Source organism: Engystomops pustulosus, chromosome 9 (genome assembly GCF_040894005.1).
Source record: "Engystomops pustulosus chromosome 9, aEngPut4.maternal, whole genome shotgun sequence".
NCBI lineage: Eukaryota > Metazoa > Chordata > Amphibia > Anura > Leptodactylidae > Engystomops > Engystomops pustulosus.
The window spans coordinates 104,817,409-104,837,248 of NC_092419.1; the positions used below are offsets into that span (position 1 = coordinate 104,817,409).

General features: G+C 45.0%; 1 protein-coding gene across 4 annotated transcripts in view; it reads right to left on the bottom strand.

Moving 5' to 3' along the window:
* LOC140077771 (uncharacterized) overlaps nucleotides 1–19,840 on the bottom strand; it is a 74,607-nt gene that overhangs the window by 41,870 nt on the left and 12,897 nt on the right. The window contains exons 1-5 of one of the 4 annotated variants that reach the window (XM_072125219.1): nucleotides 18,114–18,218; nucleotides 9,961–10,013; nucleotides 8,466–8,684; nucleotides 4,670–4,747; nucleotides 4,166–4,432 (exon numbers count right to left, since the gene is read on the bottom strand). In XM_072125219.1, the coding sequence (XP_071981320.1) occupies nucleotides 4,166–4,432; nucleotides 4,670–4,747; nucleotides 8,466–8,684; nucleotides 9,961–10,006 (610 nt within the window). In that variant the 5' untranslated portion in view covers nucleotides 10,007–10,013; nucleotides 18,114–18,218. Of the gene's footprint in view, nucleotides 1–4,165; nucleotides 4,433–4,669; nucleotides 4,748–8,465; nucleotides 8,685–9,960; nucleotides 10,014–13,501; nucleotides 13,522–15,408; nucleotides 15,576–18,113; nucleotides 18,219–19,840 lie in introns of those variants that run through there. The other 3 variants (XM_072125220.1, XM_072125222.1, XM_072125221.1) reach the window with 3 other exon arrangements.

Genomic DNA, 19,840 nt, shown 5'->3' on the forward strand with positions numbered 1-19,840 from the left:
TCAGCACTATATGGCGGAATCATACTCGCACAATGTATCAGCACTATATGGCGGAATCATACCGGCACCATGTATCAGCACTATATGGCAGAATTATACTGGCACCATGTATCAGCACTATATGGCAGAATTATACTGGCACCATGTATCAGCACTATATGGCAGAATCATACTGGCACCATGTATCAGCACTATATGGCGGAATTATACCAGCACCATGTATCAGCACTATATGGCAGAATTATACCAGCACCATGTATCAGCACTATATGGCAGAATTATATCGGCACCATGTATCAGCACTATATGGCGGAATTATACTGGCTCCATGTATCAGCACTATATGGTGGAATCATACTGGCACCATGTATCAGCACTATATGGCAGAATTATACAGGCACCATGTATCAGCACTATATGGCGGAATTATACTGGCACCATGTATCAGCACTATATGGCGGAATTATACCAGTACCATGTATCAGCACTATATGGCGGAATTATACTGGCACCTTGTATCAGCACTATATGGCGGAATTATACTGGCACTAAGTATCAGCACTATATGGCGGAATTATACTGGCACCATGTATCAGCACTATATGGCAGAATTATACTGGCACCCAGGGCCGGCGCCAGCACGCGGCAAACCCGGGCAAGTGCCGGGGCCCACAGCTGCTGGGAGGGCCCACTAGTGGCCAGATCTCATCCCCCAGCAGCCGGGCCGTGCCAGGTGCTGGCACCGTAAAGCGGCGCTCCGTTTACCGCAAGACCCTGCCGTGCAGCGAAACACCCGTCCGAAGCAGCAGTGCCTTGCCGGGTTCTAGCGCCGTAAAGTGGCGCTCCGTCTGCTGCAGGATGCTGCGCGTGAGGCCGCCGGCAGGAGGAGGAGGAGGACGGCGAAGGGGAAGCTCCGGACCTGACCAGAAGACTGAGGTGAGTAGTGTTCTCTTTATTTTAACGGTCACATTTACTAGTGCATGAGGGGTGAGGAGGCAGCTGTATAGAATGAATGGGGGGGGGGGTGAGGAGGGGGCTGTATAGAATGAATGGGGGGGGTGAGGAGGGGGCTGTATAGAATGAATGGGGGGGGTGAGGAGGGGGCTGTATAGAATGAATGGGGGGGGGTGAGGAGGGGGCTGTATAGAATGAATGGGAGGGATGAGGAGAGGGCTGTATAGAATGAATGGGGGGGGGTGAGGAGGCAGCTGTATAGAATGAATGGGGGGGGTGAGGAGGGGGCTGTATAGAATGAATGGGGGGGATGAGGAGGGGGCTGTATAGAATGAATGGGGGGGATGAGGAGGGGGCTGTATAGAATGAATGGGGGGGATGAGGAGGGGGCTGTATAGAATGAATGGGGGGCGGTGAGGAGGGGGCTGTATAGAATGAATGGGGGGGATGAGGAGGGGGCTGTATAGAATGAATGGGGGGGATGAGGAGGGGGCTGTATAGAATGAATGGGGGGGGTGAGGAGGCGGCTGTATAGATTGAATGGGGGGGGTGAGGAGGGGGCTGTATAGAATGAATGGGGGGGTGAGGAGGGGGCTGTATAGAATGAATGGGGGGGGGTGAGGAGGGGGCTGTATAGAATGAATGGGGGGGGTGAGGAGGGGGCTGTATAGAATGAATGGGGGGGGTGAGGAGGGGGCTGTATAGAATGAATGGGGGGGGTGAGGAGGGGGCTGTATAGAATGAATGGGGGGGGTGAGGAGGGGGCTGTATAGAATGAATGGGGGGGGTGAGGAGGGGGCTGTATAGAATGAATGGGGGGGGTGAGGAGGGGGCTGTATAGAATGAATGGGGGGGTGAGGAGGGGGCTGTATAGAATGAATGGGGGGGGTGAGGAGGGGGCTGTATAGAATGAATGGGGGGGGTGAGGAGGGGGCTGTATAGAATGAATGGGGGGGGTGAGGAGGGGGCTGTATAGAATGAATGGGGGGGGGTGAGGAGGGGGCTGTATAGAATGAATGGGGGGGGTGAGGAGGGGGCTGTATAGAATGAATGGGGGGGGTGAGGAGGGGGCTGTATAGAATGAATGGGGGGGGGTGAGGAGGGGGCTGTATAGAATGAATGGGGGGGTGAGGAGGGGGCTGTATAGAATGAATGGGGGGGGTGAGGAGGGGGCTGTATAGAATGAATGGGGGGGGGTGAGGAGGGGGCTGTATAGAATGAATGGGGGGGGGTGAGGAGGGGGCTGTATAGAATGAATGGGGGGGGTGAGGAGGGGGCTATATAGAATGAATGGGGGGGGGTGAGGAGGGGGCTGTATAGAATGAATCGGGGGTGCGTGCAGGGGGCTGTATATAATCCATGGGGGGAGAGGGGCTGCATATAATTAAACTATGGGCGGTGAGGGGGGCCTGGGCTGTATATAATTAATCCATGGGGGTGAGGAGGCTGTATACAATGAATCCATGCCGCTACGCCAGTTTACTGCAAAGGGGCCCACTGAGGCTCTGTCGCCCAAGGGCCCACTGAAACCTGGAGCCGGCCCTGCTGGCACCATGTATCAGCACTATATGGCAGAATCATACTGGCACCGTGTATCAGCACTATATGGCGGAATCATACTGGCACCATGTATCAGCACTATATGGCAGAATTATACCGGCACCATGTATCAGCACTATATGGCGGAATTATACCAGCACCATGTATCAGCACTATATGGCAGAATTATACCAGCACCATGTATCAGCACTATATGGCAGAATTATATCGGCACCATGTATCAGCACTATATGGCGGAATTATACTGGCTCCATGTATCAGCACTATATGGCAGAATCATACTGGCACCATGTATCAGCACTATATGGCGGAATTATACTGGCACCATGTATCAGCACTATATGGCAGAATCATACTGGCACCATGTATCAGCATTATATGGTGGAATTATACAGGCACCATGTATCAGCACTATATGGCGGAATTATACTGGCACCATGTATCAGCATTATATGGCGGAATCATACTGGCACCATGTATCAGCACTATATGGCGGAATCATACTGGCACCATGTATCAGCATTATATGGCAGAATCATACTGGCACCGTGTATCAGCATTATATGGCGGAATTATACTGGCACCATGTATCAGCATTATATGGCGGAATCATACTGGCACCATGTATCAGCACTATATGGCGGAATCATACTGGCACCATGTATCAGCATTATATGGCGGAATCATACTGGCACCATGTATCAGCACTATATGGCGGAATTATACTGGCACCATGTATCAGCATTATATGGCGGAATCATACTGGCACCATGTATCAGCACTATATGGCGGAATCATACCGGCACCATGTATCAGCACTATATGGCAGAATTATACTGGCACCATGTATCAGCACTATATGGCAGAATTATACTGGCACCATGTATCAGCACTATATGGCAGAATCATACTGGCACCATGTATCAGCACTATATGGCGGAATTATACCAGCACCATGTATCAGCACTATATGGCAGAATTATATCGGCACCATGTATCAGCACTATATGGCGGAATTATACCGGCACCATGTATCAGCACTATATGGCAGAATCATACCGGCACCATGTATCAGCACTATATGGCGGAATTATACTGGTACCATGTATCAGCACTATATGGCGGAATCATACTGGCACTAAGTATCAGCACTATATGGCGGAATTATACTGGTACAATGTATCAGCACTATATGGCGGAATCATACTGGCACTAAGTATCAGCACTATATGGCGGAATTATACTGGTACCATGTATCAGCACTATATGGCGGAATCATACTGGCACCATGTATCAGCACTATATGGCGGAATTATACTGGCACCATGTATCAGCACTATATGGCAGAATTATACTGGCACCATGTATCAGCACTATATGGCGGAATCATACTGGCACCATGTATCAGCACTATATGGCGGAATTATACTGGCACCATGGATCAGCACTATATGGCGGAATCATACTGGCACTAAGTATCAGCACTACATGGCGGAATTATACCAGCACCATGTATCAGCACTATATGGCGGAATCATACTGGCACTAAGTATCAGCACTATATGGCGGAATTATACCAGCACCATGTATCAGCACTATATGGCATCCAGCATAACACAGAGAACACACTGCCCTCTGACCCATCTCTCACCTCTGGGCACCGGGGCGCTATTACTGTACGACTTGTCCACAGATGCTTCTCTGTTGCTCGCTGGTTTCAGCCAGGAGTCAGACCCAGCACTGTCAGTAGGTGGCGCTGCTTCTGTGCAGGGTAATACGTTCCTCTCATAGTAGCCGGGATTGGTGATGTTTCCTGCTGGGCTGTACTGGGCCACCAAATAGTAAACCTTCTTACCATCCGTAGCAAGTCCCAGCCCGACCTCCTTGGATTCCTTCCAGACAACTTGGGTGAAGTGACCTTCAATAAGAGCAGATTTTGCTATTAAATTGTTATGAAAATTAATATTCAGTATTTTTTTTCTATATTTTTGGTTTTGAGGCAGTTTCATGTTTAGCCACTAGAGGTCAGACTTCCATATACAAGTCCATACTCAGTAATTAAAGTTATTTTTCACAATATTTTGACCACCAGGGGCGCTGTTTGCAGGAATATTGATGATATATGTATATTTTTATATATTTTTTAATTCCTTACCAGTGTTACTGGAAAACCCCGGGTTACTGAAGTCATAGTTTTTGATCTCGCTGTACCAGCTGTCCACCGGCTCGTTCCCTGCAGCAAATAGAATGAATATTTATATGATGATCGGATGCATAACATTGCGGAAAATGAAGCTTAGACTGGACTACTGTACAGAGTCTAGAGTAAACACTCATGGCGGATCCTCCTTAGGGCGGTATGGGCAGCCGCCTGGGGCCCACAGTCACTAAATACGTCAGCATCCAGGAAGTCTAGCGGTGCCAGAAAGCTGCTGTAATTATATCTCCCCTCTTGAGATATAATTATTCTGGCCTGTAGGGGGCAGTGTCCTGCAGTAGTGCTGCCTCTACTGTCATGAAAACTTCCTGTAGTCGTAGTCAGCAAGATAGCTGCATCTTTAGGAGGAAAGAGAGAGGGGGGCAGGGCCCGGCTTTCCTCCATCCCTCTCTGCTGCTCAGAGTCACAAGCTGTCACAAGCCCAAGGGGTCAGTCTGTTACCATTATGTTAGTCCTGGAGGGTGATGTTGTACTTTTGGGGGCTGTGCCTGAAGGTCACACAGGTGACATGGGGTTTTCTAGTGGAAAATCTGTGTCAAAATCCACCCACAATCTGAGGAAAAGAGCAGCCTAGTGTGAAAGTGCTTCAGATGACCCTATGTGTATAAGCCCCACAGTATGAGTCTTGCCCACATCACCATAATAATCCTCTATTTATATAGCGCACACAGATTACGCAGCGCTGCACAAGGCATGTCAAATCGGTCCCTGTCCCTAATGGGGCTCACAATCTAAACAACCTAACAGTATGTTTTGGAGTGTGGGAGGAAGCTGGAGGACCCGGAGGAAACCCACGCAAACACGGCATCCCAAAACCTGTCATGTGACCATACCCTTAGGCCGCGTCCACACGATGCGCTTGGATTGTGTTGTGAAACGTATGGCAAACACATCGAGTGAAGCTCCTCCCCGAACACGCGTGTGCTACGACCAAATCACTTGTGTTTGGTGAGTAGAACCATCGTGTAACCAATGTAAACCTCGTCAGCCATTGTGTGACCGCGGCTAATACCCAATGATACATTTCCCTCGTTACAAGATGTTACTGATGTCCAGGGGTAATCTGCACTAAGGGGTTCTGTTACTTATGACAGTAAAGATATCGGAGAATAACCCGGATAAGAGTTTCTAGTATAAACAATGGGAGAATGACGGAAGCTGTCCATACGTGGGACCCTATGGGGAATGTAACATGTATAGAAGTGTAAATCTGACCTAAGCTTTACCTAAATATGGTAAAAAGAAATGGACGTGCATCTAACTTAAAGGACTATTCCAATCCTTAATATTCATGACATATGAATAGTGCAGCTCTAAGGGGGCGCCAACGCCGCCAAATGTATAGTCTCAGCTCTTGTCAGCGCTCCCATGCATGCGCACAACTTTATCCATTCATCCCTGCTGTGGAGCTTCATACCTGAGGCAGGTGAGGGCCCCAGAAATGGGACCATCATCTAAGATCTATGTATGATATATCTTGAGGATATGTCATGAATAGTAAGGATGGTAATATACTTTTAGATTGACTGGAGTAATCTTGGTTCTGGTACTATATCTATTTACTAAGCTTGGTTCTGACACAGTGGGGCACATTTACTTACCAGTCCCTGGCTCGTTCCCCGACCTGGACTGTCCAACGACAATGTACTCTGCCACGATTCACTCAGATCGTGCGGCCGATATCCTGCATGTGTCGCTTCGCTGCTCAGGTCCGCAGGAGTTCACCTTCTTCTTCCCGGTGCATGTAAGTGCATTGTCTTGCGACACAATCTTAAGGTTAAATTCCGCGCTCAGTCCGAATCCATCGGATCGTCCGACGGCCCGGCCCACAATTTCTGTCGCATGAAAGCCGGCGCAATTGCTCCAAAATCTGATCGAGTACGACACAATCCCCTTCTAAATAGCTGTCACAGCTGCGCATATCCCGAAAATTTCCAAAATCCGCGGACCCTTAGTAAATAAGCCCCAGAATGTTGTAAGCTTGGTTCTGACACTGTATCTATGCAACATACTTGCTTCTGGTACCGTATCTATGTAGTAAGCTTGGTTCTGGCACTTCATTTATGTCATAAGCTTGGTTATAGTACCGTATCTATGTTGTAAGCTTGGTTCTGACATTGTATCTATATCATAAGCTTGGTTATAGTACCGTATCTATGTTGTAAGCTTGGTTCTGACATTGTATCTATATCATAAGCTTGGTTATAGTACCGTATCTATGTTGTAAGCTTGGTTCTGACATTGTATCTATATCATAAGCTTGGTTATGGTACTTTAACAATGTTGTAAGTTTGGTTATGGTACAGTAACTTTATACAAACACAATTGTTTCCAACAGAAGTGTCACTACAGTCCCCACTGCAAATGATAACATGATATAGATAGATACGAGATAGATATTTATGATATGGATATATATGAGATATGATATATACACTGTAGATGGTTTGGGGTAAGTAGATCCTTGGATAAGGCTGCAGTTATTATAGTTACCTGTCTCCCTCTACTGGTCAATGACCATATGACACCTCACTATAAGTCCTCATACACATGAGCCTGTATGTACTGCTCGCAGGGTGTGTTCACTTGTTTGTAGCCCGTCTGTCATCGGCAGGTGAGGTCCGCTCACACGCTGATGACAATGGAAAAAACTGCACAGACGGGCAGCAGTAGGACCTTCTTTTTTTGGCCTGGGCAGTGAGTTCATACAGTAATTGGCTGTAGGCATAGCCAAACAGCCCCGTGTGTGTATATATATATATATATTCAGGGATTATGTATAACAGTCCCCCTTTATGGATATGTTGTACAATCTCAGATTGCTACTGTATATTTTACCATCACATTATCACCTCTATAGTGTGGTGTGTGCACAGTACCACTGCTGGACACTAGATGTCACTGTTGTTCTATATAGTGTGAGAAGGTCTGGAATTACAAACACTAATTAATTATCCATAGAACTTGTATCATTTTGTATCGATACTATAAAAGGCTGCTACTGGCTAGACTGTATCAGAGATTGAGTCACCAAAGTTACGTCCTCGGGTGGCGGGGCTAAAGTGTAAGCTTGGTTGTGGCACCGTATCTATGTCATAAGCTTGGTTATGGTACATAATTAGATACAGTGCCAGAACCAAGCTCACTACACTAATTATATACCATAACCAAGCTTAAGACATAGATACAGTGCCAGACCCAAGCTTACAACATAGATACGGTGCCAGAACCAAGCTCACTACACTATGTCATAAGCCCGGTTGTGGTACATAATTAGTGTAGTGAGCTTGGTTCTGGTAATTTATCAATGTCATAAGCTCGGTTATGGTACATAATTAGTGTAGTGAGCTTGGTTCTGGCACTGTATCTATGTCAAAAGCTTGGTCATGGTACAGAATAAGTGTAGTGAGCTTGGTTCTGGCAATTTATCAATGTCGTAAGCTTGATTATGGTACAGTAACTTTGTAGTAAGCTTGGTTCTGGCACTGTAGCTATGTAGTCAGCTTGGTTCTGATAATATATCTATGTAGTAATCTTGATTATGGTATAGTATCTATGTAGCGACTTTGGTGCTTGGCTTGGTTCTGGTGCTGTACTTATGAAGTAAACATTGAACATCTATTTACCTTCTTTAGTTTTGTGTATACAATAATTGCTACAATATTTGTAAGGTTTTGTCTTCATCCGCCCCTGTGAACGATACATCATCCATACATTTTCATGGGTCTCCTACCTGCTAGGTCCTTGGGGCTGGAGCTGCTCCTGTAGTACAGGTTCTCTCCCAGTTTGCTGTCGCTGTGCTGGAGGCTGCGGAGGGACAGGAGGTGGTCGGCCCAGGTCTGTGCAGATTTACAGAGGTCTCTGTTCAGCTGAAGAGGAGGAGATCCGTGCAGCGCCCGATATTTATTATGAGCCGCCAAGAAATCCGCCTCAAACTGATTGATATCAATACCTTAAAGATAGTGAGGAGCATGGTGTTATGTACTGGAAAGATAGATGGTGGGTCCAAGCAGCACACAAGTGACCCCAAATGGTATATATAGGTAACAGGAGTGGTCACATCACACAACAGACTTAAAGGGAACCTGTCAGCAGAAATTAACCTAATAAACCACCACCAGTATGTTGTCAAGCATCTGAACATCTTCAAGATCATGTTTTGTTCATGCCCCAGTGTGGGGCATCATCCAAAAAAAATGAGATGTAATTGGATGCATAAAGTCAAGGAGGCGGAGATTTTAGCACTGAAGTCAAGCTTTCCTGACCTCAAAATGCCCCTTCTGCTGTCATTGAGGTCATTCATAGTGAGGACCCTGGACATAAAGGCATCAAATACAGCAGAGGAGGCATTCTATGGCAAGGAGAGCTTGACTTCAGTGCTACAGTCTCCACCTCCTTGACTTTATAAATCCATTTTATATCTCACAACAAAGTTAATTTTTTAGATGAAAGCCATCACACTGGACCTCAAAAGAATTGTGGTCCCGAGGGTATTATTCTGCTTGATAATATACCGGTAGGGGTTTATTAGCTCAATTTCTGCTGACAGGTTCCCTTGACTATGCAAATGTGCACATACCCATATCCTAGATCAATGATGGCAGGCGGGACACCAGAACAGATGCTGATGCCTCCCTGGAGAGAAATCAGGTGAGTATAAGGAAGAGACTTCTGCTTCCAATAGGAAATAACCATAAAGGCCGGTGAAAAGCAGCATGTTAACCCCGTAATGTCTGCAGCACCTGAGTGCATGGGGACATAGAAGAGAATAGGAATGATAAAAGATTGAGATTTAACTGGACTGGCAGAGAAATCTGATTGATGATTTATAGGGATGGGAATCCTTGTACAGAGACCCAGTAAATGACATCAGCGGCCTGATAAGACAATACTGACAGTGTCCATAGAACACACTCAAACACAATTGTTTCCAACAGAAGTGTCACTACAGTCCCCACTGCAAATGCTAATATGTTATAGATAGATACGAGATAGATATTTATGATATAGATATGCTTCATTTCTCCTGTGGAGGCACTGCTGACCCTCACATATGTTGTGGACATCCCCTTTAAGATTTCTCCGCTCTCATGTAGACATACAATTAGTGTAGATGATAGAACTACAAGCTGCGTCTTTACGGCTGCCAAACCACTACAACTCCCAGCAGGTAGTAGCAACCACAGATGTTGGGAGTTGTAGTTTTCTGACAGCCGGTGGCCGCTCACCTTGTTCTCGAAGCTGCAGGCCAGCGAATCTCCTGCTGAACGCCATGTGTGACCTTTAGACAAAAGATAAAAGAACAATTAGAAGATATTTCACCCCAAAAGTCATGTAAAGCCAGGGCAGATTGATCAAAACAAGTCATTCGTAACAACCAATGGGCTTCTAGCTTTCATTTCTTAGAGGCCTGTGGAAAAATGAGAGCTGGAAGCTGATTGGTTGCTATGGGAGACTTATACCCTGGAGTAACAGAGAAGGATTGTTCTGCTGTTTATCTTGATGATATCTAGAAGAATCCGCCGTCTCCTGTAACCACAGGGCGAGTCACAGCGGGCGAGCGGGTGAGAGGTCAAATATGTCTGACACCAACTTTATAGCATCAAGACTGCAGTATTATCTACCTATATAATCTACAAATCTGTGTATCTAATCCTATCATGTGTGTTACAGTCTGCTGAGCTGTGTATCTAATCCTATCCTGTGTGATACTGTCTACTGAGCTGTGTATCTAATCTTCTCCTGTGTGATTCTGTCTGCTGAGCTGTGTATCTAATCCTTTCCTGTGTGATACTGTCTGCTGAGCTGTGTATCTAATCCTATCCTGTGTGATACTGTCTACTGAGCTGTGTATCTAATCCTATCCTGTGTGATACTGTCTGCTGAGCGGTGTATCTAATCCTATCCTGTGTGATACTGTCTACTGAGCTGTGTATCTAATCTTCTCCTGTGTGATTCTGTCTGCTGAGCTGTGTATCTAATCCTTTCCTGTGTGATACTGACTTCTGAGCTGTGTATCTAATCCTATCCTGTGTGATACTGTCTTCTGAGCTGTATATCTAATCCTATCCTGTGTGATAATGTCTGCTGAGCTATGTATCTAATCCTATCCTGTGTGGTACTGTCTGCTGAGCTGTGTATCTAATCCTATCCTGTGTGATACTGTCTGCTGAGCTGTGTATCTAATCTTCTCCTGTGTGATTCTGTCTGCTGAGCTGTGTATCTAATCCTTTCCTGTGTGATACTGACTGCTGAGCTGTGTATCTAATCCTATCCTGTGTGATACTGTCTTCCGAGCTGTGTATCTAATCCTATCATGTGTGATACAGTCTGCTGAGCTGTGTATCTAATCCTATCCTGTGTGATACTGTCTACTGAGCTGTGTATCTAATCTTCTCCTGTGTGATTCTGTCTGCTGAGCTGTGTATCTAATCCTTTCCTGTGTGATACTGTCTGCTGAGCTGTGTATCTAATCCTATCCTGTGTGATACTGTCTACTGAGCTGTGTATCTAATCCTATCCTGTGTGATACTGTCTGCTGAGCTGTGTATCTAATCCTATCCTGTGTGATACTGTCTACTGAGCTGTGTATCTAATCCTATCCTGTGTGATTCTGTCTGCTGAGCTGTGTATCTAATCCTATCCTGTGTGATACTGTCTACTGAGCTGTGTATCTAATCCTATCCTGTGTGATTCTGTCTGCTGAGCTGTGTATCTAATCCTTTCCTGTGTGATACTGACTTCTGAGCTGTGTATCTAATCCTATCCTGTGTGATACTGTCTTCTGAGCTGTATATCTAATCCTATCCTGTGTGATAATGTCTGCTGAGCTATGTATCTAATCCTATCCTGTGTGGTACTGTCTGCTGAGCTGTGTATCTAATCCTATCCTGTGTGATACTGTCTGCTGAGCTGTGTATCTAATCTTCTCCTGTGTGATTCTGTCTGCTGAGCTGTGTATCTAATCCTTTCCTGTGTGATACTGACTGCTGAGCTGTGTATCTAATCCTATCCTGTGTGATACTGTCTTCCGAGCTGTGTATCTAATCCTATCATGTGTGATACAGTCTGCTGAGCTTTGTATCTAATCCTATCCTGTGTGATACTGTCTACTGAGCTGTGTATCTAATCTTCTCCTGTGTGATTCTGTCTGCTGAGCTGTGTATCTAATCCTTTCCTGTGTGATACTGTCTGCTGAGCTGTGTATCTAATCCTATCCTGTGTGATACTGTCTACTGAGCTGTGTATCTAATCCTATCCTGTGTGATACTGTCTGCTGAGCTGTGTATCTAATCCTATCCTGTGTGATACTGTCTACTGAGCTGTGTATCTAATCTTCTCCTGTGTGATTCTGTCTGCTGAGCTGTGTATCTAATCCTTTCCTGTGTGATACTGACTGCTGAGCTGTGTATCTAATCCTATCCTGTGTGATACTGTCTTCTGAGCTGTGTATCGAATCCTATCCTGTGTGATACTGCCTGATGAGCTGTGTATCTAATCCTATCCTGTGTGATATTGTCTACTGAGCTGTGTATCTAATCCTATCATGTGTGATACTGTCTGCTGAGCTGTGTATCTAATCCTATCCCGTGTGATACTGTCTGCTGAGCTGTCTATCTAATCCTTTCATATGTGATACAGTCTTCTGAGCTGTGTATCTAATCCTATCCTGTGTGATACTGTCTGCTGAGCTGTGTATCTAATCCTATCCTGTATGATACTGTCTGCTGAGCTGTGTATCTAATCCTCTCCTGTGTGATACTGCTGAGCTGTGTATCTAATCCTATCCTGTGTGATACTGTATATGGTATATCTAAGCCAACCACACATAGTATGTATCCTGCACTTGATGGATTGGGCTGCGGTGAGGAGGAGGCCTGTCCTGGTATTTGCTGGGCTTACTCAGAGGGTGAGGTGCGTTGCAGTGTATCAGGGCAGCTGATCACTATGTCAATAGCCGGCTCCCCGCACACTGCCTAATACATGTCAATAATAGCAGTGAGCACACATGTAATTACTGCCGTGCCAAGGACATTGCCGGACCCTGCGGGCACAGATATAGGGGGGCATCTATCAGTAATACTACGCCAGTGTCTGTGCACTGCAAGAAATTGGGATGATATTTAGGGTTACGCCACCTCCGCTCCTTCCCCGTGTACTTTCTAATGTCCTACAGAATCCAGTTTGGTCTTCTGCTGGGGTGCACTAGCAATGAGGCGAATTGAACCTCTTGCCTCAGGCGGCAGCACTTGAAGCAAGATGGAGGGCAGCAAAGTCATGTACTACAAAGCAGGACAATAGTGTCTCTTCATACCTGAGTCATGCGACCGACAGCAAGCAAGTGACATTACCTCCCAGCCTTACAGGAATTTGTTGTCACCCTTTTCGGAAAATGCAGGTAACAGAACATGTTTGCGGACATCCGGGTCAGGAACTGATTACACACTGATGACAAATGGAGCACAAGCCCCAGAACATGACCCGTCCTGTGCAGGAGGCCTTCAGCCTTGGGTTTGGTGAAAGTCTCACTGACAGATCCCCCTAAACACCACTAATGAGTATCTTCTTAAAGGGGTTGTCCATTTTATGTTAAAAGGTCCCAGAACTGATGACCTGTAATCCCACTGGTAAATAGCGCCACCACAGTGTGAGGGAAGCATTACACAATTCCTATAGAAACTAATAGGATGATGGTAGTGATTGTATGGAATGCAGACCCCCCCCCCCCCCTCCACATCTACATATAGGGATAGTCAATGTGGGACTCACCATATGATGCCTTCACTCCATAGGTGAGCCCTGTTATGTAGTCCTGTCTGTGTGTCCACAACCTCGAGCCAACCTGTGTGTTCTACCTCTATCCACCGCTGCTCTCTGTATACCGCCCATTGTGTATTGAGGTTTCCTTCCGACTGTTACTATTCCTGGTCTCATCACAGGGAGCGACAGCGGAGACTACACAAGATCTCATTGTCTGCTGGAGGGGGGGCAGTAATTATAACCTAGTATTAAGACACAATAGGACCCTATTCATACACAAAGCTGATCACAAGGCTCCAGATTACTCTCTGTATTTATTGAAAAGTGATGGTTAGGTTACATCCTTTTACATAGGGGGCAGTATTATAGTGGTTACATCCTTGTACATAGGGGGCAGTATTATAGTAGTTATATCCTTGTACATAGGAGCAGTATTATAGTAGTTATATTCCTGTACATAGGGGGCAGTATTATAGTAGTTATATTCCTGTACATAGGGGGCAGTATTATAGTAGTTATATTCCTGTACATAGGGGACAGTATTATAGTAGTTATATTCTTGTACATAGGGGGCAGTATTATAGTAGTTATATTCTTGTACATAGGGGGCAGTATTATAGTAGTTATATTCTTGTACATAGGGGGCAGTATTATAGTAGTTATATTCTTGTACATAGGGGGCAGTATTTTAGTAGTTATATTCCTGTACATAGGGGGCAGTATTTTAGTAGTTATATTCTTGTACATAGGGGGCAGTATTATAGTAGTTATATTCTTGTACATAGGGGACAGTATTATAGTAGTTATATTCTTGTACATAGGGGGCAGTATTATAGTAGTTATATTCCTGTAAATAGGGAGCAGTATTATAGTAGTTATATTCCTGTACATAGGGGGCAGTATTATAGTAGTTATATTCTTGTAGATAGGGGGCAGTATTATAGTAGTTATATTCCTGTACATAGGGGGAAGTATTATAGTAGTTATATTCTTGTACATAGGGGGCAGTATTATAGTAGTTATATTCCTGTACATAGAGGGCAGTATTATAGTAGTTATATTCTTGTACATAGGGGGCAGTATTATAGTAGTTATATTCCTGTACATAGGGAGCAGTATTATAGTAGTTATATTTTTGTACATAGGGGCAGTATTATAGTAGTTATATTCCTGTACATAGGGGGCAGTATTATAGTAGTTATATTCTTGTACATAGGGGGCAGTATTATAGTAGTTATATTCCTGTACATAGGGGGCAGTATTATAGTAGTTATATTCTTGTACATAGGGGCAGTATTATAGTAGTTATATTCTTATACATAGGGGGTAGTATTATAGTAGTTATATTCCTGTACATAGGGGGCAGTATTATAGTAGTTATATTCCTATACATAGGGGGCAGTATTGTGTAGTGTACGGTGCACCAGGTAATTGAAGGCCTTGCACCTGTATTCTTACACTCAGTCTCACACTGGATACATCTGGGCCATTATCTTTGCTCCCCTCCTTATTGTCCTCCTGGGACTCTCTATGAATATATTACATTTCCCTGTACACTGCTGTGCTGATGGACGGGGGGTAGTGATGTTATTACAGATACATGATAGGGGTGAGGGGTGGGCCCTGTGTGAGCACCTAGCAGTACAAGTGTTAAACCAGTAAGTGGCTGCAGATGATGGAGCTGCACAGGAGGAGGAGAAGCTTCGGGTAAGTGAATGATCTCTCAGCAACTGCAGCAGTGACAGGAATGGAAACCCTTGCAGCATCCAGAGCTGGGGGGTCCCAGGGTCTCCTGCAGGGTCTGTAGTGGTATCAGTGACGGGGGCCTAGCAATGCTGAGCACCCACCCCCCGCCCTCTCCTAATCCTGGGGGATGAAGCCCCTGTACCTAGCAGGTTTGTGTGTATGAGCCTGACCTTGCCCGTCGCTGGCGGAGATGCTGAGGATGAGGAGGATGGTGCCGGGGCGGCTGCCGGGGTCTCTGGAGATGTGACGACGCTGCTGCTTGTTTTCTGAGGCTGCTGGTTCCTGTTGTCAATAAACTTGTATAGTGACAGGGGAGAAGTCAGCGACCGCAGAGGAGGAAGCCGGAGATCTGCACCTTCCTACATGAAAGACTGCGCAATAGTCTCGTCTATTATCACCGCCATCTATGGGGGGACCCCCCGGCTACCATACATCAGGGGGCTATAAGGGGTGCATCCATACTGGGCCCCCTCCCTGCCTATAACCCTAACCCATTATTCATTTTATTCATGCAAATTCTGCCATACAGTGAAAATAATACTTCCCTCCAATGCACTAATAGTACTACCATACACTGTCCTAATAATTGCACTTCTCAGCGCGCACACCGTACTGCAATCCAGTGCCGAAATAATACCACCATACCAGGCCGAGTAATACATCTACACTGTGCCAGTACAAGCCACTTACTTTTTATACTGCCATACAGTGTCCACACAACATTGTCATGTACATCCCGTAAAATACCGCCATTAAGTGTCCCGATTTATCACAATTCAATGCCAAATAATATTTATATGTTGTGCACGTATACTACCATACAGTGTCCACCTAACAATGTAGTGTGTTTCCTGTATAATACCGCCATTCAGATCCCCAATAACACAAAGTGAACTTCTATACTGTAGCCACATAGCAAGGTAACTTAATACTATCATACAGTGTCCACCTAACAATGTAATGTATATCCTGTATAATACCGCCATTCAGTTCCCCAATAAACCACTATACAGTACAAAGACAGCATGGATCATTTCCATGTAATACGGACATTCCGGAATTACTACCGCTACAATGTTTATGTTACCACTAGTGTTGTTTATACTGATAATGTGTATAGTGTTAGGTGGCTCCTGGGTGGAGCCGTCCTTGGGGGTCACCCCTGAACATGGAGACCTTAACTCATAAGGGTCCTAAACACCATTAGGGTGGTGGGTGTCGGATGTTGATTTGGGTGTTTCTCAGCTCCACAGTTACAGAAATCCTTTCCTATAATTAGTTCAGACTGGATTGAAAGCATAAAAGTCTAGAAACTGAAATCTTGTGGCCGCCCTCCAGCTGCTGTCAGCAGGAAGATCTCCCGCCCGAGGCTCCGTCCCCTCCATCACCGCAGACCTCCAATAACTCGGAGGAGGCTGTCAGCGGCGCTGCCAAAATTTCAGGGAAAAATCAATACGTCTCCGGAATCCGTCCAGCAGACTTTGCTTTCTATGAGCTGCCGGGCTGTAACAGTCAGAGGGGGGCCGACACCATATTCTGGGGGGTATTGAACCCCCCCATTTTTTGTATGTTGTGGCAGGTTGGCTAAAGAGATTGGGAGGAGCATATTGATAGGGGGTTATAGGGTAAAGGTTATAGGGAGAGTACATGGGGCATTAGAGATGACTTATGAACAGCGCCGCACACTGGCCGGGGTCTGTACTGCAGTCTGATTGTTTTTTGGAGCCTTCTATAATTAGATTCCTCAAGGTTTCACAGTTAACTCATGAGATTTTCTGTGGTCTGTTGAATGAGTAGAAGACGTAACGCATGAGCGGCCATGCAGCGACCCGGCACACATTCCTGGCAGGTGCATTGTCGCTGTGATGGCGGGCGACATCTCACAGACAAAAGAGAGGAGAAAAACATCAAATCTGCCCCATAAAGGAATCCGGGAGCGGTCGTTTAGACTGGCTGCTGTGACCTGGGAAAGCTGGGTGGCAACCAATATGGCAGCCGTTATTGTCACCTAACTTTCCTAGACTCCTGAATGGCAGATATGTCTAGTCTCTGGATATCACATTGTATGATGGATGAGGTTTGGGATACTTGGAATTATTAGCCCTGACCCAAAGGAAATTATCTACAGCCACCGAGGGGCGTTGTGGTTTACATTGGCATCAAATGTAGTACCACCGGTGGCCAGCCTGGCATGGTAAAACCCCTGCATGTTACCTCAGGGGCGCCCCCTAGCATCTGCAAACAAAGGAAATTGGTGTGCCCTTTATATGATTCCTAACCTTCATCAAGATCTCTGCTTGCTGTCAGTGAATGGAAACACCCCTTTACCCAACATCTTACACGGTTTGTTACTACACCTCTAGACGCAACATTGTCATAAATCTTCTTCCTGCCTGATAATCTGTTACAGTGTGTCAGCGATTAACTCACCATCTTTGTGCTGATGTCTACTGACAGCAAATGCAAATCATTTTACTTCCATCTAACATCTATGTGTACGTAACACATCTCACAGCAGTGGCTTTGTTACAGTTGTATCTATAACTCTGCGAGTTAAAAACAGCAGCAGTATAAATATATTGTGACAATTTGTTACAATGTATCAGCGCAGACAACAGCTTGCGAATTGTTAGGAAGTTGTAAGTGAAAAGGATCATCTAATAGCCTGTACCTAAACTGATTCATTGTAGCAAATCCACAGCTGTGTGAGTAAGATTTAGGATGTAAGCAAGAATATTCCAACTCACTGACAGCAAGCAGAGATTTTGCAAATGCAGAATTGAAGAATAGTAGGGAGTGGATTTAGCTTTAATAGGACATACGTCTCCTTAAAGGTGAGGTTGTGCTTTAGGCAGGTAAAAGGTGTTGCTCTTACCGGTGGCTGTGATGGTGCGATCCTTCCCTCCTATCACTCAGTGTATATCATACAAGTGTCAGCGCTCACTCATGTACCCATGCAGGAAGTGTAGTCACTGGCCCGGGGCTCCCTTATATGTGACGCCTACGGTGTCACCCTCCCACACTGTACACACAGGTCTATCTGGTAGGACCTACCAAGGAATGCCAGCCATAAAAACACCAAAAACTATAAAAAGGTTCCCCTAATCTTCAGCAAACTCTGCAAAATGAGTCACATAATGCAGAAAGTACATTGTAAGGACATTGCAGCAGTGCAGTAAAGTGCACACCGATATACTCAAGAGTCACATTACAGTATATAGCCAGAGTATACAGCTCATATATAGAGTAATAGTCTACACGCCGAGGTGTATGGGATCGCTTTATAGGGCTTTGTGCACTCTGTGCAGTTTATTTTTTGGGTTGTATACTGTAATAAACCTATAAAGTCCAATTTTTATGAGCAATATTTGTGCTTTGTGAAGTTTATTGGTCATATTCTTTAGTGGGTACTTGTTATTGTAACTAGTCTGCTACATCTCTACCTGAAAAATCAATTGATTATATGTCTAGTGTCTTAAAGGGGATGTACATCCTGGATCTCTGCATTGATTAACAGATAGAAATAGATAAAAATTCAGCATGTTCAATTATTATAAATTATACAGTGTGCAAACCTGTAGTAGCCACTAGAGGGAGCGTGGTGTAAAGAATGAAAAGACTTTATGCAGTGAGCTCCCTCTACTGGTGGCTGGAGGTAGACAGAATTTTATCACTTAACACTTTGGCAATTCTGATTTGTAAAACGTTACTGTTAAATTAACCAATTGTCCCATGGTTGTGACTGCAGGTTAGACTACACATCCTTTATTGTGACTGTGATGTATCTCACTTCATGATTCCTATGAGCCAAAGCAAATACAGCGTTCCAGAACCGAAAGAAGAGCGACACACACAACACTGTGCATACAGAAAGAGGAAATTCATCTGGGGAGGGGGTCAGGGGACAAAGGCTATGAACTCCAGACTTACAAGCTACCACATAATTGTGGGGGTCCACACATATTTTATGAGTCGCCTTATCCAATACTTACTCCGGCCATAGTCCCTAAATAAATTGTGTCATACAGTCCCCATTAAAGAGCATCAAACATATATGTTACATACCGCCATATAGTGTAATAACATTTAATCCAGATAACTGTACCGATAGTAACCATGCTTACAGATCCTATATAATACCACCATACTGTGCCCATAGATCTGTACCTACAGTATATAATACCACCATACTGTGCCCATAGATCTGTACCTACAGTATATAATACCTCCATACTGTGCCCATATAACTGTACCTACAGTATATAATACCACCATACTGTGCCCATAGATCTGTACCTACAGTATATAATACCACCATACAGTGCCCATATAACTGTACCTACAATATATAATACCACCATACAGTGCCCATATAACTGTACCTACAGTGTATAATACCACCATACAGTGCCCATATAACTGTACCTACAGTATATAATACCACCATACTGTGCCCATAGATCTGTACCTACAGTATATAATACCTCCATACAGTGCCCATATAACTGTACCTACAGTATATAATACCACCATGCAGTGCCCATATAACTGTACCTACAGTATATAATACCTCCATACAGTGCTCATATAACTGTACCTACA